The following is a 27,319-nucleotide window of genomic DNA, read 5'->3' as shown; positions in this document are numbered from 1 at the left end:
ATCCGTATCCGTATTATTGTCAACTTTGTTGAACCGGGTATGGTACGAAAAGACTCTAAGAGAAAGAGAAGGTTCGGTTCTCCAAACCTGACGTGGGAGTAAGCGAAGAAAGAGCTAAAGACAGACATCTCACAAAGCTGCCGAGGAGAGGAAGAAGAAGACGATTCACTTGTTTCCCGCCACTTTCATTGTCTTCTCCGAAAACCCTCCGGTGGTGAAGCAAAGATGTTGTGGGTCGACAAGTACAGACCGAAATCACTGGACAAGGTCATTGTTCATGAAGATATCGCCCAAAATCTCAAGAAACTGGTACGCCCTTTTTTTGGTTCAAACCCTAGGAGATTTGGGGATTTTTTTCTCGATGATTTTGAATCTGATTTTTTTCTATTTTTCCTCTTAGGTTACCGAGCAAGATTGTCCGCATTTGCTCTTTTATGGGCCGTCAGGTTCGGGTAAGAAAACCCTAATCATGGCGCTTCTCAAGCAGATATATGGTGCTAGTGCAGAGAAGGTATCCTTTTTAATTGAACCCCTTTCTCAGTACTAAAAGATGAAGACTTTGAACCCTTAATGCTGTTTAGCAAAGCAAATTGTTTGTTTTTTTGTATGTTGAGATGTGTTTTTTTAACTCTCTCACTAACTCTGACGCGTTATATCCTCTTTAGATTGATGTTTATCTTCTGATTGCTACCTTTTTTTTATTTCATATGGAAACTGAAAAGTTCCTTGATTTACTACTTGACTGCAGGTGAAAGTGGAGAACAGGGCGTGGAAAGTTGATGTGAGTTGCACATGATTTTTTTTTCTGTTTCTTTGCTTTTTCTTCTAACGACCTGCTTAGTGTCCATATTCATCTTGTGCTCTTGTTGGATCAGTTACTCGTTTTTCAGGTTGTATCATCTAACTTGTTAATGCAGAGAAGTGAATTGTGTTTGCTATCAATTCTTTTGGTGGCCCTTCTTGGCGGATTTAAACTTGATAACATTGTGATAATTGTCAATTTTGTTGTCTTTAATCTTTTGTTATGTTAACTTTTGAACAATGCAGGCTGGGAGTAGAACTATTGATCTCGAGCTGACTACATTATCAAGCACCAATCATGTGGAGCTTACTCCAAGTGATGCAGGCTTTCAGGACCGATACATCGTTCAGGAGATAATTAAAGAAATGGCCAAGAACAGACCAATTGACACAAAAGGAAAGAAGGGATATAAGGGTAATAATTCAGCCTAACTATTTTTCTGTACCATAGTATCATTAGTGGAGACATTTTGCATGTCAGGGCACATAGTAGTTCTTTTAATCAACTACAAAGAGTGATACTTTTATAAGGGAATTGGATGTCATCTTCAATCTGTATACTTTTGTGGTTGACTTGGTCTACATTTTATGGTTTATTATATAGTGTTTTTTTCCTTTTCTAAACATGATCAATTCGATGGTATCCTCATATATCTAGTTAAGGCTTCTTGTCCAGCTGAATGTCTTTTTTTATACATTTAGATTGTTCTATGTTCTTGATTATCAACTTATCTCTCGTCTCTTACATCGTTTCTTGGTGAAGTTTTGCCTCTATGACCTGCCAAATTTTTTCAACTTCTTTTCACATAACGATGTTGGATGATCTCTTATATTTGTCAAAAGTATTTGGGCGTACTCAAATGCATGATTTTGTGTGTTTTTTTTGGTTGTGACAGTGTTGGTATTAAATGAGGTTGACAAGCTCTCACGAGAAGCTCAACATTCTCTGCGGAGAACAATGGAGAAATATAGCTCATCTTGCCGTCTCATCTTATGCTGTAACAGCTCTTCAAAGGTTACGGAAGCCATTAAGTCTCGTTGTCTTAATGTGCGCATAAATGCACCTTCGCAAGAAGAGGTACACAAGCTGTTCCCTCTGTATTTGTAGAATATTTTCGGTATAATAATCAGCCAAGAATATTTGTGGAATGTTGATAATGCATGAGGCTTTGTGTTCAGCTCAGTGTTGAGACACCAAATCTTGTTTTGTCGCTTTTAGTGGGAAAACTCATATCAAATCCTCTCTTAGAATAGCCCATCTTGATATTGCATTTTTTGTTTAAAATCTACACAATATAGATAAAGCTTCTTACATTTTCTTGCCATTTTGCCGTGTACTTTCTCATTGGATTGGCAAGAAAACTAGTTTATCTGCTTTTATCCTTATTACGAAGTCTCTTAAAGACTACCGGTGTTAAAATATTACATAAGATTTAGTTTGCTTCGTTTGGCCTGTGTAAACTTTCTTCCAAACAGAAAAAAAACTATGCAAGATTATTGTTAACAAAAATGTATCTCCCTGGTACCAGATAGTGAAAGTGTTGGAGTTCGTTGCAAAGAAAGAAAGTTTGCAACTGCCCCAGGGTTTTGCTGCTCGTATTGCTGAAAAATCAAATCGCAGTCTTCGAAGAGCTATTTTGTCACTTGAGACTTGTCGTGTCCAAAAGTAAGCGTATTATATACTGTATCTATGCAGACAATCAATGAGTTTGTTTCATGTTTTAGAAATTTAACTTTTCATTACTTTAATCTTGATCTTTTTCTTTGTAGCTATCCGTTCACAAGTAATCAAGTGATATCTCCCATGGATTGGGAAGAGTATGTTACTGAAATAGCAACTGACATGATGAAGGAACAAAGCCCTAAAAAGTCAGACTTTAGTGAATCATTTAGTTTTACAATATATAACTTAAAAGATACTTTGAATTATAACATCTCTTGTATGCTTTTTCAGGTTATTTCAGGTGCGTGGAAAGGTGTATGAATTGCTAGTTAATTGCATTCCACCAGAAGTCATTCTAAAGGTAACCTATTCAGCTATTTATTAAGTATTTGGGTCCTTTTTGTCTTTTTACCCATAGTTTTATGGATTCTCAGAGACTTCTTCATGAATTGCTGAGGAAACTGGACTCAGAGCTAAAGCTTGAAGTCTGCCACTGGGCTGCATATTATGTAAGAATATTTGTTACACCGCTCTCAGTCTTTGCTTGTGAATTCTATCTCAACATCTGTGTTCCCAATCCCATCCTTTGTTTTGATGGCTTACTTGATAATATGTCTTTGGCCCTTCTTACAGGAACACCGGATGCGATTGGGTCAGAAAGCCATATTTCACATTGAAGGTATATAAAACTCTCTAGTTATTGCATTTGGCAGGCTACTTAATATAATATCATCTTTCTTACATTGATATGGGTGCTTATTGTGTTGGTGTTACCGTGCAGCATTTGTGGCAAAGTTTATGAGCATATACAAAAACTTCCTCATTTCAACCTTTGGGTAGGAGAAGGGAGGGTACCAAATCGAGGAAAAGAAGACAGACTTGCACTTGTACTGTTTTTTATGTGTGGTCTGATGTTTCGATGTAGTGGGTCATTTTAACTTCGATGTTTCTATTTATTTCCCTCAGACTTTACTGTTAATTTCAATAACTATGGAAGCGGTTTAGGCACAAATTTCTCTCCCAATCCTTGAATCTCCGTTTGATCATTTTTTACAGCCTAATCAACATTGCTCCAATTTTTGTCCACCTATATATACGATGCATCAATGCTGCATTTTAAGTTTATATGTTGGTGATGGATCCATTCATGTTAGAAGGGATGCATGCTTCATCTGTTTCATGTTGGTGCTTCAAGATTCTAGAGCACTAACGGCTCTGGATCTCACTTGGTCATCTGCTTCAAGTTGGTGTTTGACGGAGTACGTAAATCAGACTCTCTTTGTTTTTGGGTAAGGATTCTATCTCTTCACAAGTGCCCTAGTCTCATCGATACTCTCTTAGACCAAACCCATTGCACAACCTCAAATTAGTGTCTCTAACTTTTAATAATATTAATCTAAGTTTTGATCTTCATCCCCTTGATTTTATTTTTTCTTCTTCCATTAGTCATCCCTAAATATGGGTGTCTTAAATTTTTATTAAAAATGTTTTGTAAGTAGAGAAGGAGAGGAAAGTGGACAAGAAGAAATAGGAGAATAAGAAGAACTGAAGCAAATTACATTAAGGCTGTCTGAACTGAGCAACAGTTACCATCTACCGTTTTATCCTATCATAATTGAAGTACTTTATCGTGTGAATAAAAGTAACTAGAATGGAAGTACTTTATCGTGTGAGACAGAGCACTTTCACCTACAAGCCAATAAGTCCAAGGAAATAAGGAACTAGGATTTGGAGGTAACAACATTTTCACCTGCAAGCCAATAAGTCCAAAAACACATTTAACCAACAAGAAGTAAGGAGGTGATGTTCTCAATTTTCACTAACTACTTGAGAAGTGAGAACATTCGTAAGAAGAGGAGAAACACACTTCAAAATGCAGAGCATGTAATTTTGTTTACCTTGCCATTGTTTAACGTTTTCCAGACATAATCTTATGGCCAAAAACAGAATGCACTCCCAACCTTAATGAAGAAACATCAATAGCCAAAGAGAACCATCATACATGTGCAATCCCTCGAGTTCACAACTCTAAAATAATCCTTATGAACAGCCGTAAGCAAACCTATCATCATCACCAAATTACAGGAAAGACCAAGGAACAGAACAAGTTTAACTGCAGAGTGATGCAGAGAGGTGAGATCAAACTCTGGTTTTGAAAGAAGCGAGTGAAAGGCTGTAGAACAGAGTAAGCAAAGAGTCCAGGGATAAGCCAGGCAGCAGGGTCTTGTCCCAGGAACACAAGAAGCTTTTCCATGTTGAGCCAAACGAGAGAAAGAGGGATACACACCAAAGCAAGACAAAACATGGCTGTGTAAGTCTGAACATCTAGTTTCCGATATAGCTTAGCTCCGAAAGCTTGACCGCTCAAAGTATCCAAGGCAAACAAGACAAAACTTAAAACAAGAAACAAGAAGCTATCAATTTATTCTACATCTACTTAGTTATCATGGTTCTGCATCTACTTAGAAAGCTATTACAATCTAGTCTCAACAATTATGTGACCATATTAAAAACAAATTAATCAAGATATCAACTATCAGGCAAAGGTAGTTCTTTCTCATAAGACGAGCAGTTGGATATAGAAATCAAACCTGAGGAATGAGTTGACGCTTTGGTTCCCTGACTGATTTGAGAGGAGATTGTAGAGAGGAAGGGCTAGCCTTTTGCAAGCAACATTGAGATTGGTACAATTCTTGGATACACTGACCGGGGTGCTGGATTTAGCATCATCAAACAAAGACTTGACCTGCATAAAAACATCACACACAGATGAATTGCCAATAAACAAAAGAAGAAGAAAAAGCAGAGGCAAAGAGAATAAGGATACAAGTAGCGAAACAAACCTTGGATCGAATCAGCTCTGATCGAATCGAATCTCGTAGACGACGAGGCGAGATCTCTTTCTCCAGTGTATTCATCAACCGATCTCGATAAGTTTTGATTTCGTGTTTCTTTGTTTTGATGTTGTCGAAAGAGAATGAGAAGAAAAGACAGAAAAAAAAAACAAAACAAAACGATACTAACCAATAAACTAATGACACGTACGAGGTCTGTGAGGATGTAAATTGATCTGGGCAGAGATCTGTGTCTCACAAAATATGGGATTAAAACTTTTTTTTTTTTGATTATGTTATTAAACAAACAAAAGACATCCGACGGGATGTGCATTGGCCATGCTCTTAGTCTCTTTACTCTGGGGTTCAGTTTTTAGGAAAAAAGAAAAGAAAAAAAAAAACAGTGTAGTGGGCCTATGCATTGTCAACTAAGGGCCATGACAAATATTATATGGTCTAGGGCATCTCCACAACACCATTTTAGTGATGAAATAATACTATATTTGGTATATTTTTAACACTAAAAAAAAATTTATCTCCAACCACAACACCAAATATTACACTAAAAATACTATTCTTTATTATTATATTACTAAAATAATTTTTTTCTTAATTATTTAATAATTTTAATTTATTAATTAATATAAAATTATAAAGGATAAATTAAAAATAATAAAAACAAATTACATCATACTAATTTTCAGAATTAATATATTCCGACCATAGATGTTCTATTAACGCATTCCAAAGTTCAATATGAGCTTCTCGATCTTTAATTTGTCTATGTCGAGTTAAAAATTCTTGAAATCGAGCATCATTATCACTCGTCATCTCAACTTTTACACTTGGAACTTCAACCCGTTCTTCAATTGTTGCATCAATATCATGTTTATCTTCTATAATCATATTATGCATTATAATATATGTTGTCATTATATCATGTAATACTTTCTTACTCCATAAGCGTGATGGTCCGACCACGATTGCAAACCTTGACTGCGATACTCTGAATGCACGTTTCACATCTTTTTTACAAGCTTCTTGATTCATTGCGAACAATTTCATTTTAGGAAACAACATTCTGAAGAACAATTTAAACAAATTTTGGAGCAAAATTATAAACTTATCAAAGCTATTACGAAAGGCTCTTCTGAAAGAAATGAAATTCAAAGGCAGAAGATCGAAGTTGCAAGAATGAAAGAAGAGAATAAAATATTATTTGCTGATTTGAATTCTATAAGTGATCTAACCTCTCATGCTTATATTGAAAATGAAAAAAAAAGAATTTTGGGGAAAAGAGCACAAACAAACCAACATGAAAATGTCAACTAACGCCGTTTATCAAAATGTTGAATCGGCTAAATTTATAAAGTTTAAGTAGGAAACTTGAATGATTAGTTAGTTCAGGTTGATAAATTCATGGTATCATAGTATGAAAAAACGTTCGACAAATAGTCTAACTTGATTTTGGTCGTTTTCCCGAGAGAAAAGCCTTACAAAGAATATTATAACATAATAACTTTTAATCAATAATTTTAATATAAAGTATTAAGGTAATACTCTATTTGAGAGTTATTCTATTTTAATTAATAATTTTAATCATTTTTATTTTTTCTCTAAAATAGAGTAACTCTAAAATAGAGCATTATTTTCTTCCAATGTATTATTCTATTTTCAACTCTAAAATAGAGTTAGTATAAAAAAAATAGAAATGAGAATAAAGTTTCTCTATATACAGAGCAATCATTTTCTTTATTTTAGAAAAAAATATAAAATAGGATTGGAGCAAATGTTGCTAACGAATAGAGTTTTGACTCTAAAATTGAGTGGTGTTAGATATGTCTTTAAATTCACACTTTAGAAAGCGCGAATATAAAATGGCAAAAATATAATATATTTATAATATAACATATACTTAATTGTATACCATACCAGTGAAATATTATTAGTTAAACATCTTTCATAAAAATTTAATAATAATTTGTTGGCAAATATGATTTATTTATTTGTATTTATTTATTTTCTATCATAAATGAGAAGATACATTTTTATCACAATTTTGACTATTTTTGTGAATAAAATAAACTGATACAAAATTGAACAATTTTTTTGTCATTATGTAACCATTATCTAAAACGATATTTGAGAAGTAGGATTAATAAAATTTAATGATGTGTCTTCCACCGAATTCCGTTTTTGCATGTGACTTTTTGTATAGCACATTTTAAATTACTTCAATTATTTTATTTACCTAATGGAAGGGAAAATACCAGAACAAATACGGGTTCGCGTTTTTAGAATCGCGTTTACGAATTAATAATGGCAGCTCTTTTTTTTTCTCTCGAAACGCAAAGTATAATTAGGGTTTGAAGCAAGACCACCGGACCAGAGAATCGAAACGAATCCTACAGTAACTCTTTTGTAACTTACCTGACTTCAATCGATTTATATAACTTAACGCCCTAGGATTCGATCAAGTTAATTACGCTAGCTGTTTTTGTTATCTTCATATTCTTTAGGGTTTATGTCTCGTGATGCCTGGGTTTGATAGACTCAGCGAATTACCAGAATCTTTGATCACTCAAATACTCCTATGCCTTCCGACCAAAGAGTCGGCGAAGACGAGTGTTTTATCGACTAGATGGAAGAATCTATGGCTTAATGTTCCTGGTCTTGACTTAAACCGCCAAGACGTCCGTAATGTAGACAAACAAGTGTTCATCAACATCATCGACAGGTTCCTCGAGTTTAACCCTGAGTCACGCCTGGAAAAATTCAAGGTGAATTACAGTAGCCGTGAGATACTCGGGTTCAAGGACCGGATCAGTACTGCGATTAACCGCGGAATCCGACTTCTTGATGCCGTGAGCAGTACGCAACATGGGAAGGATGATGGCTCTTTGGATCCTTATATCGAGTTCATGCCTCTGAATCTATTTACAAGCAAGACGTTGGTTTCTTTAAAGCTCTTGTTTTCGGTTCTTGAGGATCCGGGTTTTGTTTCTCTGCCTTGTCTTAAGTTCATGATTCTTCATAAAGTTAGATGGTCTGGTACTATGAATCTTGAGAAGCTCGTTTCTGGATGTCCTGTTCTTGAAGAACTGAACTTGATGAGGGATATGGATGAGGATAAACTGGTGGTTGCGTGTGTGAGATCTCGGAGCCTGAAGAGGTTTGATGTTCCCTTAGCGCATGAACCTTTACGTAGATCAAGAGTCCCAAACACACTGCTTGAGATTGATGCTCCAGGACTAGAGTATATGACTCTCAAACAAGACCACTTCGGCAGAGTCGTAGTAAAGAACCTGACTGCCTTAGTCATGGTTGACCTTGATATCAAGTTTGTTGTCACGTATGGTATGAGTTTCTATACAGAGGACTTGTCAAAGAGAAATGAAATCCGTGATTTTCTCACTGGGATATCTAGAGCAAGACATATGATCATCTCTGAGAAAACAGTGACGGTATGTACATATTAATACAACTAACTAACTATTCATGGTATTTATTTGTCTAATGGTACAACTCTTGCATGTATCCTTTTTTCCTCTCTTCTTGTTTGCAGGCCCTTGATCGTTACTCAAAAGTTGGAACGATTCCCATATTCAATAACATATCCCGTTTACAGGCTGTGTTCCCAAGCTCCTTGTTATCGGTTTTGCCAGCTTTTCTTGAGAGTTTCCCGAATCTGAAAAACTTAAGCTTGGTAAAAACCTTTAGTGATTTTGTCGTATATAATAACATTGTTGTTCAGTGGATGTGTATATGATTGAATACCCGGCCTTTGTTTTTGTTGGTGTTTGCAGACAATTTATTTTGCAAAGGAGGAGACGGTGAAGTTAAAACTCGTAGACGTGCCTCAGTGTTTGGTATCGACTCTCGAGTGTGTTGAGATCAAAAGATTGTTCGAATGGGAGGAAGAGGAGATGAAAATAGTGAGTTACTTTCTTGAAAACTCAGCAGTCCTCAAGAAACTCATTGTTAGTTTCGTCCTGGACTATCCTCGATATGCTTCGAATTCGGAAGTCTACGAGGAGCTTAATAAACTCACAAAACATTCTCGAAGATGTCGAATTATTGTTGAAGAAGAATTGGAATGACTCATCTGTGGAGTTTATAATTGCAGTTGAGCTTTAGCAATTTTTTTAAGATCATTTTGTTGTTCTACTTAGTTATGGTTGGATTTTTTTAGCCATAGACACTTTTTGGATTGTCCCAAAAAAAAAAAAAAAATCATTTTGAATAGTTTCAACTCACAAAGAATTTAGTTTTCTTATATATATATTTTCTTCATTTTGCATAGCTATCTTTCAATGTTTACTATGAACTTTGTTTCCCATCTGTTTTGCTAGACAAACATCTGACATAGCACCTACGCACTCGTCTCTAATATTCGATCATAGCATGCTCGCTCGTATTCTTGTTTTGTACTTGAAAACTTGTACTTAGCTGTTGGATACATATATCAATTTATGACCATTACAGTTTAATAATTTTTTAGGGGTGTTTATTCAATTCATGGTTTTGCATAGAATTTAGTTTTTTTTTTATATTTTCTTCATTTTGCGTAGAATATTCATAGAAAATTCATGTGTTAATTTTGACAATTTGAATAAATAACAAAAACTTTGAGGTAAAATTTGTAAATGTGTAACACCAAAATTGGAAATAGTATATGTTTTCCTAAAATATCTCAACAAAATTAATTTAAAGTTTCTTTTTAATTAAAAATCTTAAATGTTTAAGTGGAAAAAGAAACTATTATATATTATGTCGACTTTCCATAATTTTTTGGCAAATCTATACTATTTAAAAGGAGAAATTATAAACTTTTAAGGGTGTCCACATAAGATTTAAAACATCCAATCAGGATTCGACATGTTAACCATGTCAGCGTTAGAATTTTGAAAACATATCAAAGTATGAGTATGATCAAAGAGATATCAAAGATAGTGAATTCAACAATACTAAACCGATTACAATCCCTGTCTGAAAAATTTGAGGACAAGTAGAAAAGTTATGTGGAAAGGGTGATTGATGCGATGAAGATTCTTTTGATGGCGAAGAAGTGTGTGGTAGATGTTGATGTATGAAATCGACAATATAAATAATACGAATATTAATGGGGATAAATCGGAGCTGGTCCTTTTATTAACGAAAAATTGAAGGTGAGAGTTTACGGAAACTACACTCAAAGATCTAAGCGCAATTAATACGATAATAATTGCTCTTTTCTCTCTGATTACCAAGATTTCGGATCCTGAGCTCTGACAATAACATCTGGTATTTATAGTGGGCCACTGACCTAGGGTCCCTTATGTCTGCACTGCGAAATGAAGATTTTGCTCCTGCGGCCAAATGGGCTAGATCCATGACTTCAGACCCTTTACTCCTTAAGAATCTTCTGTTTGGGCTTCCTGAAATGTTGGGGACGAAGCCCATATCCAACAATGGTCCCCCCAGTCCGATGATCGATGGCTTGCTTGAGCTCGTCGGGTGCAACTCCATGTCTCTAGGTCCGTCTTGCAGAGTGAACAAATGATTTTTAAGAGCTTGAAGATATTTTGGAAGGTTCTTGGATGAATAGTGCGTTGCACACGTTTTTCGAGGCATCCGGAGATTCTGGGATGAATAGTGCGTTGTGCACATGTTTCTAGGTCTGTCGGATTTTAAACGGTAGTTTTGCGTGTTCTGCACATTTCCCGAGACACACGAAGTAGGGATAGCTTCAAAACTAGGGTTTTCCTTTTTACCTTGGTAAACGTGCTGGTCTCCCCATATATATATGTTCCCTTGACTTGTTTTTACATTCACTTTTGCTTCTCTCCCAAAAGGTAAATCTCTCTCTTATCTCTTTACTTTTTCGATTTTTTTGCTTGTATGGACCATGGTTATTGTCTCGCCGAGCTTGGCCTTGCCGCCGTGAGGGTTCTGCTTCCGGTCATCCCCCTCCCACGCCAGTGGTCTCTCGCTCGTTTGTGAACTCGCCGTTCCGGCCAAGAATGTGAGGCGTCTTGGTCGCGCCGCCCTAGCGTGTTCTCGTCGCCGCCAGATCCGACCAAGACTGTGAGGCGTCTTGGTCGTGCCACCTCTGCGTGTTACTTGTAGCCGCCGTCTGTCGCCTTCTCGCCGATTCTCCGGACCAATTATAAGCGGTTGGCTGGGATGCTACTTGTTGAGCTTGGTGAAGCTGTCCTCTGCGGCTATGGCGTGATGGTGGATCTCGCATGTCATGGCATGTTTGTTGTTGCGATATGCTCGCTACCCAAGTGTTGGTGTCACGGTGCGAGATAGCAAGACTTTTGGCGGCGAGATTGATGGTGTTCTTGCGAGATGCGCGTATTATCTAGATGGCGAGATGGACGTCGTACGAGAGCGAGATGGGGAGTGCGAAGACGAGGTGGTGTGCTCGTAGGTGTGTTTTTCGTTCGTGCGTTTTTTGTTGACGAGGTGGCGCGCAGGGTCGAGAGTTGGCGAGGTCAAGGCCTAGCGAGATCGATATCGCCGGATCGAGATCAGCGGGCTCCGTGTTGCGGCGAGCTAGAGAGTGGCGAGATGGTGCAGTGGATTTTGTACGGATTCGTGGTCGAGGTGTACTCCTGCTGGCGAGATGGCTAGCTCGCACATGTGTTAATGGACGTGTTCACGTGACAATGTTCCGAGTTCAATGTTTATCCGATCGGTGAGATTGAGGCTTTGGTGACGAGGTGACGAAGTTTCTTCCTACGAGGCCGCGTGATGGCACATTTGCGTGATGGTATGATTCACGTTGTTCACGGACGAGCTGCGAGATTGAGAAGTGATGAGATTGAGAAATTAGCGAGCTGCGAGGTGAAGAGCTTGAGGGTTCGAGATGCTGTGTTTGCGAGACGCTGTCAAATGTGGCGAGGTCGGGACGCTACCAAAGGTGGCGAGGTCGAGACGCTACCAAAGGTGGCGAGGTCGAGACTTAACGAGATCGAGGCTTGAGGTCAAGAGGATGTACTCTTTGCTACGGGCTGCGTGATGCTGGTGGGCTCTTGGTCGATCACGTATTTTGGTAGCAAAGCGGGGTCACCATTCGTGACATGTTGACGAGATCACCGCTTGCGGAGAAACTTACGAGCTCGTACGAGTCAAGATGTGCGCGTGTAGTAGGACGGTGGAGTGTCTTCAGACGTTGATTAACAGATGGGTCTTAATTCCTGAGAATAGGATGACACGCCTCGCAGCCAGCCAGGAAGAGTATAAGGCGAAGGTGGATAAGGTTGTGGTGCCGCTGCTTCCTGTCGAGGATCTGGAGCCATTCCCGGAGGCTGCGGATGGAGGCGCCGATGATGCTGCTAACGAGTTATATGTCCTCGTATTATTGCTTTGTTGTTTTTGCTTTTGGATTTTTCCTTTTGTCATTGCAAACTCGATTGCTGATTGTCATTGTATTTTTTTTTAATTTGATATTGCAAACTTGGTTGCTTTTGCTTCATTTGCTATTTATTGATGTTTTTTGCGCAAAGATTGATTATTGCCGATTTTTGTTTTCGGTGCAAGACGTCTCCTGGCTTACCCTGGATATGTTATTCCCCGTAACACCGAGAGAAAACAAGACAGACTTGCCGTACTAGTTAGGCGCAGTCAGTCGTGACCGGCTTACCCTGTAGGTGCTGCAAGAATTGCAAGAGTGTGCGAGTCAGGGTCTTCGGCTTATTCACTCTGCTCCCTGCTAGCTTTTTGCGAGTCTGGGCTCGGCTTATAAATCCTTACCAAAGTAAGGACGTGGATTATTTCACCACTGCACCCATGCAGAGCGCTTGCGAGTATGGACTCGGCTTTTATTCTTTACCGATGTAAAGTATGGATTATTTCACCATTACATTCATACGGAACGTAGAACTGTGCGTCTGGCCAGGACGTCAGTGTAAAAATCGATTGATTGCTCAAAAGATATATTTTTTTATTGATGTTATAGTTGCGCCTCGTGAAAGGCTGCCTATGTACCCTCTAAAGGGATCAAACCATTCGTAGTTCATAGAAATGCTCGGCTGGCGAGCTGGTTTTTTTGTTCGTGGCAATTAGCGGATTAATGGTATTAGCGTTTCAGGTTGGCGGAGTTCCACGATCTTGGGACTGGCGTGCCGTCCATCTCAAGTAGCTGATGGACGCCTGGCTTGACAATCTTGGAGACTAAGGGCCTTCCCAATGCACGCCGAGCTTTCCTGCATTCTTCTCTCTTGTATTCTCTAAGACTTTGCGTAAGACGAGATCATGTTGGAGACTTGTTGAGGTGTATGTCATACGGGGGCACGCTGATGCTTGGCGAGATAGCTCGATGCTTCGCGAGATAGCTCAATACTTAGCGAGATGGCTCGATACTTGACGAGATAGCTGATGGCTTGCGAGATCGTACGATACTGGGCGAGATGGCTCGATACTTGACGAGATGGCTCGATACTTGACGAGATGGCTGATGGCTTGCGAGATCGTACGTTTCTTAGCGAGATGGCTGATGGGTTCCGTATAGCAATGGGAGGCTGGCGAGATGGTTGCTTTGGACAACGGACTCTTTCGGAGGTGGTATGCATGTATCTCGCGGTGGCGTTGATTCGATAATCACGAATGCTCTTGCATTGCGCATCCTTTTCTCGATGATGAAGCAAGTTCGTGCCATCATATCAGCGTAGCGTGTAGATACCGTACGCGTTTGGAAACTTGACGCATTGATGATAAGTTGAAGCGACAACACGCATTTTATGGAGCCATGGTGTTCCCTGAATGACGTTGTAGACAATAGGTTTATCCACAATTGCAAAGTTGAAACATTGCATCGTGCTGCCGACGTAAACTGAAAGTGTTATGATTCCAACAGTCATTATAGTGTCTCCATCGAATCCCGTCAGAGGCTGCGTTTCATGTGTCGTATTGCGTAGATCAATCTCCATCTGGATCAGTACATCCTTGAATATCATATTGACCGAGCTAAGAATTCTCGTCACCGAGCTTTCCCCAATCACCATTTATACGACAAGCGGGTCGTTGTTTGGACTTATGTTGCGTGCGTCCTCGTCAGTAAAGGTAATATGATCGAAGGACTTTTTGAACATGTTGCTATGGGAGGGCCAGCTGCGGTTTGTTTCTGCTTCGCGGTAGTAAGCTTGGATTGACCGAACAGAGTAATGCTGGCGTGGTTCGTAGTATTCATCTACAACTTTAACTTTTGAGCTCGGAACTTTTTCAGGGACTTTTTTCACCACATTCGGTTGGTCTGGGTTCCTTTTATCTTTATCCTCCTCGACTTGGAAGTATCGATTAGAACGTGCAAGTACTACGCCTAAGCTTGTGACGGGCAGGTTTGTTAGGTCGTCTTTCAATCTGGTGCCACGGGCGAGCGCATTTTTCAACGCACCGATTGCGGAATCATCACTTATAGCGAGTTTGGAAACGACACCTTTTAAACCTTTCCATGAAATTTCTGAATGACTCGTTAGGCTTCTGATAAATTCTCCACAGGTCGGCATTCGACGCAGGCACGTGCATGAAACATTGGTGATGCTATAGGAATGCGCTTGTCAACACTTCGTATCCATCGATCGAGTTGTCTTCGAGTCTCAAAAACCAGTTCAATGCTTCGCCGGTTAGGTCCAACGATGATCGACGAGAGTCGGGGTCTTCCATTAGTGTGGTGCTCAGTGCACGGAATGGTGGCGGCGTTGTGCTCAACTCACGGAGGGTTGTGCTCAGCTCTCGGAGTGTTGTCCTCAGCTCACAGAGTGTTGTGCTCAGCTCGTGGAGTGTTATGCTCAGCTTGCGGAGTGCGTGGCGCCAGTGCATCTTCATTTTGTTCGCGTCAAGGCTCAGATTGTCGCCTTTGACGCCTTGCATGGTCACTTTGTCCTTGAGATGCCATTTACGCTGCTTGACCGCTCATCAGGTCCATGGCTCTTCGTACGGCTTCATCGAGGGCGGCTTGGTTGATAGTAACGCGTGCGGATGTGTGATGAGGTTGAGTGATAGGTGTAGGGTTTATTGCTTTGCAGTTGTTTGGAGTGCGGCTACGCGATCAGGAGGGATAGCGCCGTTGGCTACGCTATTTGTCGGAGCGACGCGCGTAGCGCCTACGGCCTCGCGGTCGGTTGGATTGGTGCCAGTGGTTTCATGAACAGGGGTGTAGCACCTACGGCTACGCCATCGTTTGGAGCAACGCGCGTAGCGCCTACGGCTACGCGGTCGGTGAGTGTTGCGTCCTCGACTGTAGCTGCTTCGGTTCTGTTGACGCCTTGGAGCTGGTTTGTCCTCGAATGGCTGCGCCCCCATATTTTTGGCCTAGGAGACACGACGTGGGCTGCGGGAGAGCGTGGCGCCGAAGAGTCGACGCCTTCTTTGCTGGAGAGATCAGTATGAGACATGCTTCTGGTTTCCTGAAAACGCCTTTGTCTTCAAACTCTATTCATCAAATGAAAGGACTTCGTCTAGCCCCACGGTGGGCGCCAAATTGTTGATGCATGAAATCGAAAATATAAATAATACGAATATTAATAGGGATAAATCGGAGCTGGTCCTTTTATTAACGAAGAATTGAAGGTGAGAGTTTACGGAAAATACAATCAAAGATCTAAGCGCAATTAATACTATAATAATTGCTCTTTTCTCTCTGATTGCCAAGATTTCGGATCCAGAGCTCTGACAATGACATCTGGTATTTATAGTGGACCATTAACCTAGAGTTCCTTCTGTCTGCTCTGAGAAATGACGATTTTGTCCCTGCAGCCAGATGGACCAGATCCATGACTTCAAGCCCTTTACTCCTTAAAAATCTTCTGTTTGGGCTTCCTGAAATGTTGGGGGCGAAGCCCATATCCAACAGTAGAGATGAAGAAGGAGAAGGAAGAGGTGGATAAGAAGCTTGAAGTTCATGTAAAATAATAAGAAAGAGGATAAGTGAAGGAGACATTGTTCAGGTTAGGAGAACATAAATTAAAGAGAAGCAATAATACATTTGTGTGTATGGATTGAACACCAAAAAGACCGTTGTGAGTATCTTGAAGAGGTTTTCCCAAAATAGTTTTGGCAAAAAGACAAAGACAACCACAATGAGCTTCAAGTGACTGGTTCTCTTTTTGTAAACGGTGACTGGAAATATTGAGACGTGGAATATCAAATGTCTTAAAGGCCATGTGTGGAACTCACATATTAATAGCATGAATTATGTGTATAACTTTTTCTTTTTAATACACTATAAAGTACAATAGACCATCCACAATGTTAAATAAATCTATGTTTAAGCATAACAATTTATCTACAAAATAGTTTACGTAGTTTTATGCAACCTGCCTCTCAAATCCAGTAGTGACGTTCTCCACACTTTCTAGACCATCTGTGTGTATAGATTTAGTATAGATTTAGTTCTAGCCAATTGCCTAAACTAACACAATAAATTCGGATCAAAATCCATAAACAGACACTCTTTCCTAATTAGCATTTTAATACTGTTATGCAAATTAATCCAATTTTTTTTTGAAGATCTTTTTCCTAAAGTCCAATGAGACTATTTGGGTAGATTTCAATATTGATTTCCAAGATTGAAAATACAATGACATACCTTCACTATATAAATATCAATCATTCACATTGAAAATACTCCCACCATTTTAAAATATAAGATGTTTTGAGTAAAAGCACAAAGGTTAAGAAATGACTACTTTAAAAAAGTTAAACCAATCATAAACAAGACTGCATAATATAAAATATTAAACTTAACTAAAGTTACAAAGAAATTTGAAAACATCTTATATTATGAAACAATATAACTTCTCTAAAACATCATATATTATGAATCGAGGGAGTAATAAATTTCTTCACAATCTGCACATATATATATATATATATATAATATATAAGGAATTTAGTCAAGAGTACCACATTTGAAGATAAACTCCACAACCTAAAACTCCTTTTCTGTTGACATGAAAATGTTGTAAATACCCTTTTGTTTAGTAATGGAAAATTGGAACTAATTGTGTATTTTTTATGACACTAAAACTGAACATGGACTATGATGTACTATGACTGTTTCGGCATTTATTGTGGATAAAAGAAATAATCCGTAGGCAATAGAAACTAATTGTAAATGTTTTACAAAAATAAAATATGTTTCATGGTCTGATCATAAAAAACTAATATATTTCATGGTCTGATCATGACAGACAATATACTATATTGTGGACAATTTATTGATTGTCTACTGAATTTCAATGTTAACTTGAAATAGACAAGTTGTGACTGTCATATATTGTTGACATGTTAGTAGTTGTTTACACAACAATATTGTTACCAAAGTTGTCCACACTTGTATCTGATGAGTGGACAATCAAATCCGCTAACTTGTCTACAAATATTGAATCTAAAAACCAAAGGAAAAGTTGGAGAACAACAAAACTGTTGATAGACACACTGGTCTAAAAAGAAAAATATTATATTGTCCTAGTCCATATATTGTAGTAACTTGTCCACGCTTTTATGTATGTGGAGGACAAGTTATTCACCAATTGTCTCAAGTAATATACATATACTTAATGGACATATACATTGGTAGACAAGTTTGTCATAGACATGTGATGGTGTGATATTGAAAGGACAATAAACTATATTGTGGAAAATTAATTTATTGTCTACCAAAATATTGTCTATAGTAATGTTGATAGCAAAAGTCAAAAACATAAAAAAAAAAAACATAGTGGACGGAGCCTTCATGGTTTGAATTGTTGTTTTTTTCCATAGAGACATTTTCAACTCAAACTTTTGGGTTGTGATTTTCGTTAAAAAAAAAAGGGTTAAAAGAATTGAGAGAAAAAAGGTTTTTGGTAGTTCCAGAAAACAATTAGGTAATGAGGCAGAATCAGTAAAAAGAGTTTTTAAATGTGGTAGAATTGTTAAAAACTCATATATATATATATATATATATATATTTCTTCACAATCTTTATGTATATTTCTATTCTCTACTTTTGTTATTTTTTCTAGTTATGATACAAATTTCTTAACCAGCTAAACTAGAAAAAGACTATCATCTTTGTAACATCTGCGAACTAATTTTTATGGTTTTGGATTGGTGTCGATTTTGGAATGGGTCTCGATCGACACCAAGACACCAAGGAGAGTGTCTCGGTTCGGCTGGTTCAATTTTGGTCAAATCGAAGCAGTTGGATTTGGGAAATCATAAAACGTGTTATTTAAGGGAAAACTCGACTGGAGAGATCTGTAGCCGCTCTTTGTCTTTCCCAGAAATAAGAGAGTAGAGAGAAGTTTTCTTGTGAGCTTTTGGTGAAGTCCATTGCTTGTTCTTGAAAGAAATGTCCCTATGGGTGGGATCTGAGGCTAAGGACGTGGTAGAAGCTTGCTAGGAGGCTGTATTTGTGGATTATAGTGTCAGAATCTTCCTGTTTGAAAGGTGAGTGCATGACCATAGCCTACCTAAGCTGAGATCTCAGTTTTATGTAATTTTGTGAGTTGTTTGAATGAGTTTTCTTGCTTGTTTGCGTGTTTTTGTGATTCTATGGTTTGTAATGCCTCTAGGAGGACCTTGGCCGCATTGGAGGCGATGGAAGGTGGATATCAGACCTTTAGCTATGAGGAGAACATGGCTACGGGGTCGGTGTCAATCAACACCAAGTGGGTCTTGATCCATACCAAGGCATGACAGCAAGAGGGCTTTAACGAGTGTCGGTCGACACCATGTGGAGGTGTTAGTCGACACCAGTTTGGGTTTTCGGGTTGTCAAGATGGGTGTTGGTCGACACCAGGTGACCAATGTCATTCGACACCCCCTGTTGTCGGTCGACACTACTATTGAGCAGGCAGCTCAATGCTTCTTCTTTTACCTGGCTTGATTTATGATTATTGGTTGATGCATGTGGAGATCTTATTGCTTGTGCCTATAACGTAACAGATGAGAGGATTGCCTCACGTGTCGGTCGACACCAGTTAGGGTTTTTGGGTTGTAGAGGTGGGTGTTGGTCGACACCAGGTGACCAATGTTAGTCGACATCCCCTGGTGTCGGTCGACACTACTATTGAGCAGGCAGCTCAATTCTTCTTCTTTTACCTGGTTTGATTTATGATTGTTGGTTGATGCATGTGAAGATCTGATTGCTTGTGTGTATAACCCAATAGATGAGAGGATTGTCTCACTAAGTATTTCTGGAAATACTTATGCATATCGTTTGTGTTGCAGTGCAGGTAAAGACAAAGTGTGATCATCGAATAAAGACAATGAGGAGGAGGATATTGTAGTGGCTCATTTATGTGTTGTCTGGCTTATGTTAGGTTGTTAGAGTGAATCATTAGAATGATGTTAGGTTGTTGGTTCATTGCTTCTTGATATTATTGCATTGATGCTTATTGGTTTATTATTCGTTTTATTAGATTATTGCTGGTTAAATAGTTGATATTTCTACTGTTTGAATTTAATGTTGTTTAGCTTGTTAGTGAGTATGATAGTGAGTATGAAATCACTAGTTCATTATTAAATTAAAAAAAATCGGTCGGGTCATTTCAATATTGGTCATAAACATGGTGGTGACAATAAAATTTTGAGTAATTTATACTATTTCTTTATGGATAAAGTAATTGATGCCAAAATGGATAGTTTAAAGCCGAAAAAAACTAAACAATGTATTATATTATATATATATACTTATTATGCTTTGACCTCCACAAATGGTACATGTTTTTTTGACTAAAAAAGATGTGTATATATAGATATATGTAGAGTTATGATGTCACATACAAATCTATATCTCGTTAAACAATTAATATATTTACTAAATAAAATTTAGTCCTATGAGTAATATCAACAAGGTTACTTTGTGATAATGAAACTAAACATCTGTAAATACCGATTTTATACTTTAAAACAGTATTAAAAAAGCAACAATCCTATATGAAAAACATATTAATATGCGGTTCCGAAAACATAAAGTTAAAATAATGTGTCACCCTGGATTCACATGCGAAGAGGTTTAAAACAATTGATTTGGGCACTTGTGTCACCAAAGTACACATATATTTTCGGTCAAAAATCTTAAGAGAACTCTATAGTTAATCTTACTTATGCTAGAGTAGTTACATGATAGGTGATTTTCCGGGAAGTGACTGTCAAAACTGTGTGAGTGAGGATAAAACACAGAGAAATATCATGTGGTGAGTTGTAGGGATGGTAACAAGTCTTTAAAACTTCATGGATGTAGCACACCGGCAATCGGAAATGGGTGGACGTGGACGTGGAGCTCATTAAGCGATGTGGGCCCATGGATCGGGAGTGGACATGGAGCCCACTAAGTGAGATGACGGTCGGAGCGTGACAAATATTCACAAGTATGTGATGTTAATTAGGGTTAATATTAGTACAATTATATATTTTTGCGGATTGGCTTAAAAACACACACAAAATATCTTAAAGACTTTCTGTTATATAAAACGAGTTAAAATCAACACTAACACGTTCCATCAGAATTATATAAAAAAACTAACTAATTTCAAAATGGGAAAAATGTCATAAAAAGCATGAACTTGCAAAAGTGGTGAAAAAAACATCAACTTTGTATGTGTTGAAATAAGTTCTAATTTTGATTGACTTTCCAGTTTAATCGTAAAATTTCGTTGACTATGCCAAATTAGACACGTCGTTATATCATTTAACAGAATAAGTTAACGAGATTATTTTTCGGTGACGAGATTCCATTAAATCATAAAACTATGTCGTTTTGTAAATTAAAAATTTATTTCAACACATACGTAGTTGATTTTTTTCACCACTTTTGCAAAGTTTAGGCTTTTTATGACAATTTTCCCATTTCAAATTTGTGGATAAAGTATAAGATATTATCTGAACTACATAGTGTTATACATAGTAACAAATGTTAACTTTTACAACAACTAATTTTGATTGACTAAACTCTAAATGAAAATAAGTATGATTGATTAATACCAAATGGAAACAATAATTTGTATATACATAAAAAATTACAAATATCACAATATTATTCTACAAAACTAATTTTTTTTTACATTTTATCCAACATAATATTTTTACTAAGTTATATAAAATATGAAAAATAAACTTGCGGTGTAGCGCAGGTTAAAATATAGTATTATCAATTTTGCAGTACATTTTGAAAATGACTAAAGTAGATTATTACACAAAATTAAGCTAGTGCTTAAAAGACATAAAAATCAGATCATTAAGGGTAAATATAATTGTTTCCTTATTTAATAATATTCATTTCAAACTTCCTAAAATTTATTTACCTAATTTAAACCGATATATTGGAAAAATATGATTCTCCTTTCACCTTTCCTTGAATTTCTATTTAAATTACTTTGAATTATTATATATTATATAACTAGTAATTATTTCTTTTGGGCATTTATAGCAATTCAAATTTTGAAAAACCCAAATAGATTTCCCAATCGAGAAAAAAAAATGTCCCACATAAGCTAAATTTTTTTGGGCAATGTTTCATAGTCATTATAAATAGGACTAAAATTTTTCTAACTAAAAATAAGCAAATTTTACTTATTTGGCATCTACATGAAATTTTTTTATTCGGACTTTATAATTTTTTAAAAAATATTATAAACACTGAAACTTAGGGCTGGGCATTCGGGTAACCCGTTTGGGTATTACCCATTCGGGTTCGCGTAAATGGATTTAGAAAAATAGAACCCGGAACCCGACCCGAAAACCGGGTTCGAGTTGGGTACGAGTTTGCATATAAAACCCTATTGGGTTCTATTTTCTAATACTTTGTGGGTTCAGGTTAGGGTCGAGTAATACCCGGTGTTCCTTGGCTTGTTAGAACGTTGTTGAGTCACAAGAGGCTTTGGGAAGATTCTTTGTGGCATTGGCTTGTGTTTTGGTGGTTTAGGTACAGAGCTCCGGCAAGGAGCTTCAGGGAAGATGATGCTCGACATGTGCGTTGATCGATGCATTATGTGAGTCGGTCGATGCAATGCGAGGACGACGCGATTTGACCTAGGAGAATCGGTAGATGCCATGTTGAGGCGTCGATCGATGCAATTAGGGATTTCTTGAAATGTCAAGCATGCATTGGTCGATGCACTGATGGTTCCGGTCGATGCACTGATGGTTCCGGTCGATGCATGGGTTAGTGTTGGTCGATGCATCGGTCGATGTAATTGTCATGGTTTGTTGTTTGTTTGTTGATTGTTGTTTGATGGTTAGAGATATCTCAATTGCTTGTGTGTATAGCCCAGTAGATGGGAGAATTGCCTCACTGAGTGTTTATAAAATACTCACGCATCCCATATGTGTTGTGGTGCAGGTAAAGGCAAAGTGTGATCTTAGAATCAAGGCGATGAAGAGGAGGATGTTCTAGTGGCTCGTTGATGTGTTGTATAGCTTCTGTTAGGTTGCTAGAGTTGAGTCATAGAATATTGCTAGGATGCTGAATATTGGTTTATATTTACGCTGGATTGAGTTATTGAATTATTGGTTTAATGGAATATGTTGTTTATTTTCGCTGATTGGTTTGATTATGGTCAGACGGCTAGTGGGCATGAAACCACTAGTTAAATTATATTATTAAATAAAAATAAAAAATGAGTCACATCATTTCAGTTTTAGAAATTTTAAAATATGATATTATTGAGACAAGCTTAATTATTATATATTTCTAAACATTATAATAGGTTCAAAATATTATAATATATAAACTCTACAAAAGTTTAAAAGATTATAAAATATTTCAAATCTATAAAAGTTTAAGAATTAGACATATTTAAGTCTATTAAAATTTTACAATTTTAACAATGCTGTAAATGCGACTAATTATTTTTTTAAATATTTTAGAAAACTATCCTAACATTTTTCTGTTAATTTTCTTTGTTTAAGATTGTGATCTTATACATTAAATTAGTTTACTTTCTACATATTGTGATCTTTTACATTTACTTAGGTTCCTTACTAAACATTGTAATTTTGTAAATTTTTCCTTTTCTAATTCTATGTAACACACAAAAAGTTTTTTTTGACACGAGTTTCGCTTTCGAAAATGAATACCTTGTGTTAAACAATGTATGGAATACTGCCACGACATTCACATGAGAAACCACTGTTTTGAGTCATCGTCCATAAGTCGGCATGTCAACTTAAGATTTTCTTTCTTATGTCCATATAAAATTTTCTTTCCATGATTTTATTTATTAAAATGATTGAAGAGCATTTCATTTTAATTTTGTAAAAATGTTCATTCTATTTTCAAATAGCAAAGAAATGTTCGTAAATTAGGAAATATAAGATCAAACAAACATTTTACATGGAGAAAAATAAAAGAGATAGAATTCACTTAATTTGTAATTCGGTATGGATATACTAGGACACAAACATGCAACTATAAAGATAAATGCGCGTAGGCTTGTAACAATGGTTTTGGAATGCAATTCTGACAGCCCAACTAGATTTCGAATGGTTCTTCCAGTAAACAATGAACATTATGCAATATATGCTTGAGGTCTTTATTACACTAGATCTAATGTTATATTTTAATCCTAACATGAATTTAATTTAATATGAAAGGTTTACAGGAAATAAGGGTAACAAAAAATAGAACCCGCTCCAATCAGTATAAAATGGAGCCCTATAGGCATAGTAGTCTCAAACAAAATAAGTCATTTTGAATGGTGCAAATACCACAATCAAAGCAAAAAATTTGCAATTGATATTTTCAACTACACTATTGTAGCAAATCAGAATCTCTCTTAACACTCTTTACCCAATTTTTTCTTTGATACAATAGTGCAGCTGAAACAACCAATCGCGAATATTTTGCTTTGATTTTGGCATTTGCCCCCCCCTCGAGATGACGATTTTATTTTTTTCTGAGATTACTAGGCGTCTATAAGCCTCTGTTTTATACTGATTGGAGCCGTTTTCTATTTTTTGGAAGCTTTTAATTTACCTAATTTCTGGTAACCTTTTCATATGAAATTAAATTCATATTAGGGTTATAATATAACACTACATCTAGTGTAATAATGTGCTTAACCATATTTTGCATATTTTCACTGTTCACATAAATATGCACTTGATATCTAGTTGGATTTTCAGAATTTGTCTTCCAATACCATTGTCATATGTTATTTGGATTATTTGTATTACTGTCTTTTGTTATCTCCTAGATGTGTTTGTCAATATTGTCCTAAGTAAATTTGCTAACTTCATGTTGTTATTCGGAATTGAAAGTTATGTTAGCTCTAACTTAATGGGAGTATGATTTTGGCAATTATTTAAATCTTTGTTATAAAAATGTTAAATAGTATAGTTAAATATATATTTTCAGTTAAAGAGAAAACTTAGATTATTCGTTTTGGCATTTTCCCCTTTCATTTGGTCAAATGAAATAACTGAAATATTTCTTAAGTGCTGTATAAACAAAATTATGATGCAAAAGTTTTTTGGTGAAGAGACATCATTAAATTTTTTTAGTGCTTATCAAATATTGTATAAGTGATTGGTTACCTAGTCAATTTTTTTTCAAATTTAATATTAATTTACTTCTTCACAAAATTACCAAAAATAGTCAAAATTGCAAAGAAATGTATCACATAGACATAGTAAATAAGTACAAATAAATGAGTCTAACTTACTAACATAATATCACTAAATTTTTGTGGTAGATGGTTAAGTAAAAATATTTCACCACTATTGTATAAAATTGTAACGCCCCGACCGTCACCTCTTAGTGGGTAAAACGACCCGATCCGGTTTTTTTCTTAATAATAATTAATTAGTTAGCTAGTGGTCTCATACCCATTAGATACCTAACCACAATCAACAAAACAGTGAAAAATAATCAACAGATACCAATCAATCAATAACAAATAATTAATAAACCAATAACACTAATAATTCAACCAAGTCATAAAACATAACACCAACAACCTAGCAATATTCTACTGACTCAACTCTAGCAACCTAACAGAAGCTAAACAACACATCAATGAGCCACTAGAACATCCTCTTCTTGATCGCCTTGATTCCACGGTCACACTTTGCCTTTACCTACACCACAACACATATGAGATGTGTGAGTATTGGGCTATACACACAAGCAATTGAGATATCTCTAACCATCATACAACAATCAATAACCAAACAACAAACCAGGACAACTGCATCGACTGACACCAACTGGGGTTGCATCGATAGACACAAGCTTCTATCGACCGATACAATGTTCACCTGCATCGACCGACGCAGGCTCGACATTGCACAAAATCCCCAAGTGCATCGATCGACGCCTCCACAAGGCAACAACCTATGCTCCTAGGTCAAACCGCGTCGTCCTCGCATTGCATCGACCAACACACAAAGTGCATCGGCCGATGCACATGCCGAGCATCGTTCTTCGCTGAAGCTTCTCACCGGATCTTCATTCCTAAAACACCAAAGCACAAACCAATGCTACAAAGAAGCTTCCCAAATCCTCTTGCGACTCAACAACGTTCTAACAAGCCAAATAAACTCATAAACAGGAAAATCAGAGATTCTGACTCCGTCGCCATAGATAAGCCATGGTAATGCACTCACCTTTGCCAAAAAAGATGATGACTCTAAAACGATATATATACACTCCTAGCAAGCTACTACAACGATCCCAGCTACATATCTCTACAAGAATAGCCACATAACACCAAGAACTCTCAAGAACGCTAAATAACTTCTTTCTCTCTTTATTTTTCTCCAAAAATGGCCAAACTCAGCCAAACCCTCGAGTTCCTCCTTTTATACATGATTTCAGGGTTTTCCTAAACTCGTTCGCGAATACCACCCTTGCATCGATCGACACCACACTTGCATCGATCGATGAACATCTCAAACTGGGATTACGGTTCGCAGATGTTACAATTCTCCCCCACCAACATAGATTCGTCCTAGAATCTTGAACAACCATTAGTCAAGGACTCTCGTGCAACCGTCTCTACGGCCCGCACTCCTCTGACCGATATACAAAGGTCACCTCTAGGCGATAAACTCATGTTCCATGCATTATTTGCTCTAGACTTTTAGACATTCCTTTACTCATAGGCCTCAATCATGAGTTTCAATTGGCACCTCGTCAGGCCAAAACCTGCATGCCATAAAATTGGCTCCTCATCAGGCTTAAGCCCGCATGCCATAGTATATAAGGAAGTCTAATATTTGTCTCTCGGGTTGCCACCCTACAACGTGCCCCCAAATTGTCATTCAAAGTCGATATACTAACCGTACTATCAAGCCAAAAAGTCTCCAAATATGGCTGTACTAGGAGAACTAGAGTCATTCAGGACTAACTGTCTTAGAGCAAACAATTCTAACGCGAGTGAGCCCTATACCTAAACAGGTTTCCTTCCCGTGGTTCACGTAAAACAACATAATTTCCTACCAACCACATATCCCCTTACTGGAATACCCCAATGACCACACAAGGATGATCAAAGTTCCCCAAGGGCCGCCAAAAAGGCCAACAAAGATCCTAAACAGGACCGCCACAAAGGAAGAAAATGTCCTAAAAAGGACAGCCACCAAGGCAAAAAAATGTCCTAAACAAGACCGTTACAAAGACCACTTGTCCCGAAGGACCGTCGTAAAGACCACTCGTCCCAACCGACCGTCACAAAGACCATACATCCCGAAGGACCGTCATGAAGACCATACATCGTGAAGGATTGCCTAAACAGGCCACATGTCCCGAAGGACCGTTACGAAGACTACATATCCCAAAAGACCGCCTAAACAGGCAACACTGGCTAAATAGTCCGCCACAAAGGCCACACAATTGGCTAAACAGCCCGCCACAAAGGCCACACAATGTCTCAAAAGACCGCCACACTCGGGCACACAATGACTCAACAGTCCGCCACGAAGGCCACACAAGCCCTTCCAAGGCTCACAACCACTAAAAATAGACAAATTCTAACTCCTATAAAAATTTCTATTTTTAGAACTTTTCACTTTTGGAAACTTATATTTCAGGAACTTTTCCTCTTTA

General features: G+C 37.4%; 4 protein-coding genes across 10 annotated transcripts; 2 read left to right on the top strand and 2 right to left on the bottom strand.

The window, feature by feature from the left end:
• Positions 1 to 11: 11 nt before the first annotated feature.
• On the top strand, positions 12 to 3,476 carry LOC104707025 (replication factor C subunit 3). Its single transcript, XM_010423277.3, has 11 exons — positions 12 to 309; positions 401 to 511; positions 749 to 781; positions 1,048 to 1,216; positions 1,698 to 1,879; positions 2,331 to 2,467; positions 2,572 to 2,670; positions 2,756 to 2,825; positions 2,899 to 2,973; positions 3,098 to 3,143; positions 3,246 to 3,476. The coding sequence occupies exons 1-11, from the start codon at positions 226 to 228 to the stop codon at positions 3,302 to 3,304; spliced, it is 1,065 nt and encodes a 354-aa protein (XP_010421579.1). The 5' UTR covers positions 12 to 225; the 3' UTR covers positions 3,305 to 3,476.
• A 502-nt stretch (positions 3,477 to 3,978) lies between these two features.
• On the bottom strand, positions 3,979 to 5,654 carry LOC104707024 (protein DETOXIFICATION 12). Of its 7 annotated transcripts, none has more exons than XR_015564417.1 (5): positions 5,308 to 5,621; positions 5,056 to 5,210; positions 4,610 to 4,819; positions 4,363 to 4,526; positions 3,979 to 4,214 (listed from the first exon to the last, which is right to left on the bottom strand). XR_015564417.1 is itself a non-coding variant. In XM_010423275.3 (5 exons), exons 1-4 carry the CDS (start codon positions 5,380 to 5,382, stop codon positions 4,441 to 4,443), a joined length of 564 nt encoding a protein of 187 aa, XP_010421577.2. In that variant the 5' UTR covers positions 5,383 to 5,618; the 3' UTR covers positions 3,979 to 4,214; positions 4,363 to 4,440. The 7 variants fall into 7 exon arrangements, 6 of the variants coding, with proteins under 6 accessions (XP_010421577.2, XP_087319056.1, XP_010421578.1 ...); XM_010423275.3 differs by having other exon boundaries at positions 4,610 to 4,857; positions 5,308 to 5,618; XM_087462930.1 differs by having other exon boundaries at positions 4,610 to 4,709; positions 5,308 to 5,610.
• Positions 5,655 to 7,832: 2,178 nt separating this feature from the next.
• LOC104709460 (FBD-associated F-box protein At5g27750-like) lies at positions 7,833 to 9,398 on the top strand. Its single transcript, XM_019228723.1, has 3 exons — positions 7,833 to 8,762; positions 8,864 to 9,004; positions 9,105 to 9,398. Exons 1-3 carry the CDS (start codon positions 7,833 to 7,835, stop codon positions 9,396 to 9,398), a joined length of 1,365 nt encoding a protein of 454 aa, XP_019084268.1.
• A 4,548-nt stretch (positions 9,399 to 13,946) lies between these two features.
• On the bottom strand, positions 13,947 to 14,288 carry LOC147939936 (uncharacterized). The gene has a single exon (XM_087461085.1). The coding sequence runs from the start codon at positions 14,286 to 14,288 to the stop codon at positions 13,947 to 13,949; it is 342 nt and encodes a 113-aa protein (XP_087317211.1).
• Between the last annotated feature and the right edge of the window lie 13,031 nt (positions 14,289 to 27,319).

The sequence above is a fragment of the Camelina sativa genome, chromosome 8, assembly GCF_030686135.1.
Source record: "Camelina sativa cultivar CO46 ecotype springtype chromosome 8, ASM3068613v1".
In the NCBI taxonomy this organism is placed as follows: domain Eukaryota; kingdom Viridiplantae; phylum Streptophyta; class Magnoliopsida; order Brassicales; family Brassicaceae; genus Camelina; species Camelina sativa.
The sequence above is the reverse complement of the archived record's forward strand: the minus strand, read 5'-3'. Positions and strand labels throughout refer to the sequence as shown.

Coding starts and splice junctions, on each gene's coding strand:
- LOC104707024 (XM_010423275.3), bottom strand. CDS start 5,382: ATGAATACACTGGAGAAAGAGATCTCGCCTCGTCGTCTACGAGATTCG. Junction 5,211..5,307: donor CAGAGCTGATTCGATCCAAG/GTTTGTTTCGCT, acceptor GTTTTTATGCAG/GTCAAGTCTTTGTTTGATGA. Junction 4,527..4,609: donor TCGCTTCTTTCAAAACCAGA/GTTTGATCTCAC, acceptor TGATGATGATAG/GTTTGCTTACGGCTGTTCAT.
- LOC104709460 (XM_019228723.1), top strand. CDS start 7,833: ATGCCTGGGTTTGATAGACTCAGCGAATTACCAGAATCTTTGATCACT. Junction 8,763..8,863: donor TCTCTGAGAAAACAGTGACG/GTATGTACATAT, acceptor TCTTGTTTGCAG/GCCCTTGATCGTTACTCAAA. Junction 9,005..9,104: donor ATCTGAAAAACTTAAGCTTG/GTAAAAACCTTT, acceptor TGGTGTTTGCAG/ACAATTTATTTTGCAAAGGA.
- LOC147939936 (XM_087461085.1), bottom strand. CDS start 14,288: ATGGTGATTGGGGAAAGCTCGGTGACGAGAATTCTTAGCTCGGTCAAT.
- LOC104707025 (XM_010423277.3), top strand. CDS start 226: ATGTTGTGGGTCGACAAGTACAGACCGAAATCACTGGACAAGGTCATT. Junction 310..400: donor CCCAAAATCTCAAGAAACTG/GTACGCCCTTTT, acceptor TTTTCCTCTTAG/GTTACCGAGCAAGATTGTCC. Junction 2,826..2,898: donor CACCAGAAGTCATTCTAAAG/GTAACCTATTCA, acceptor ATGGATTCTCAG/AGACTTCTTCATGAATTGCT.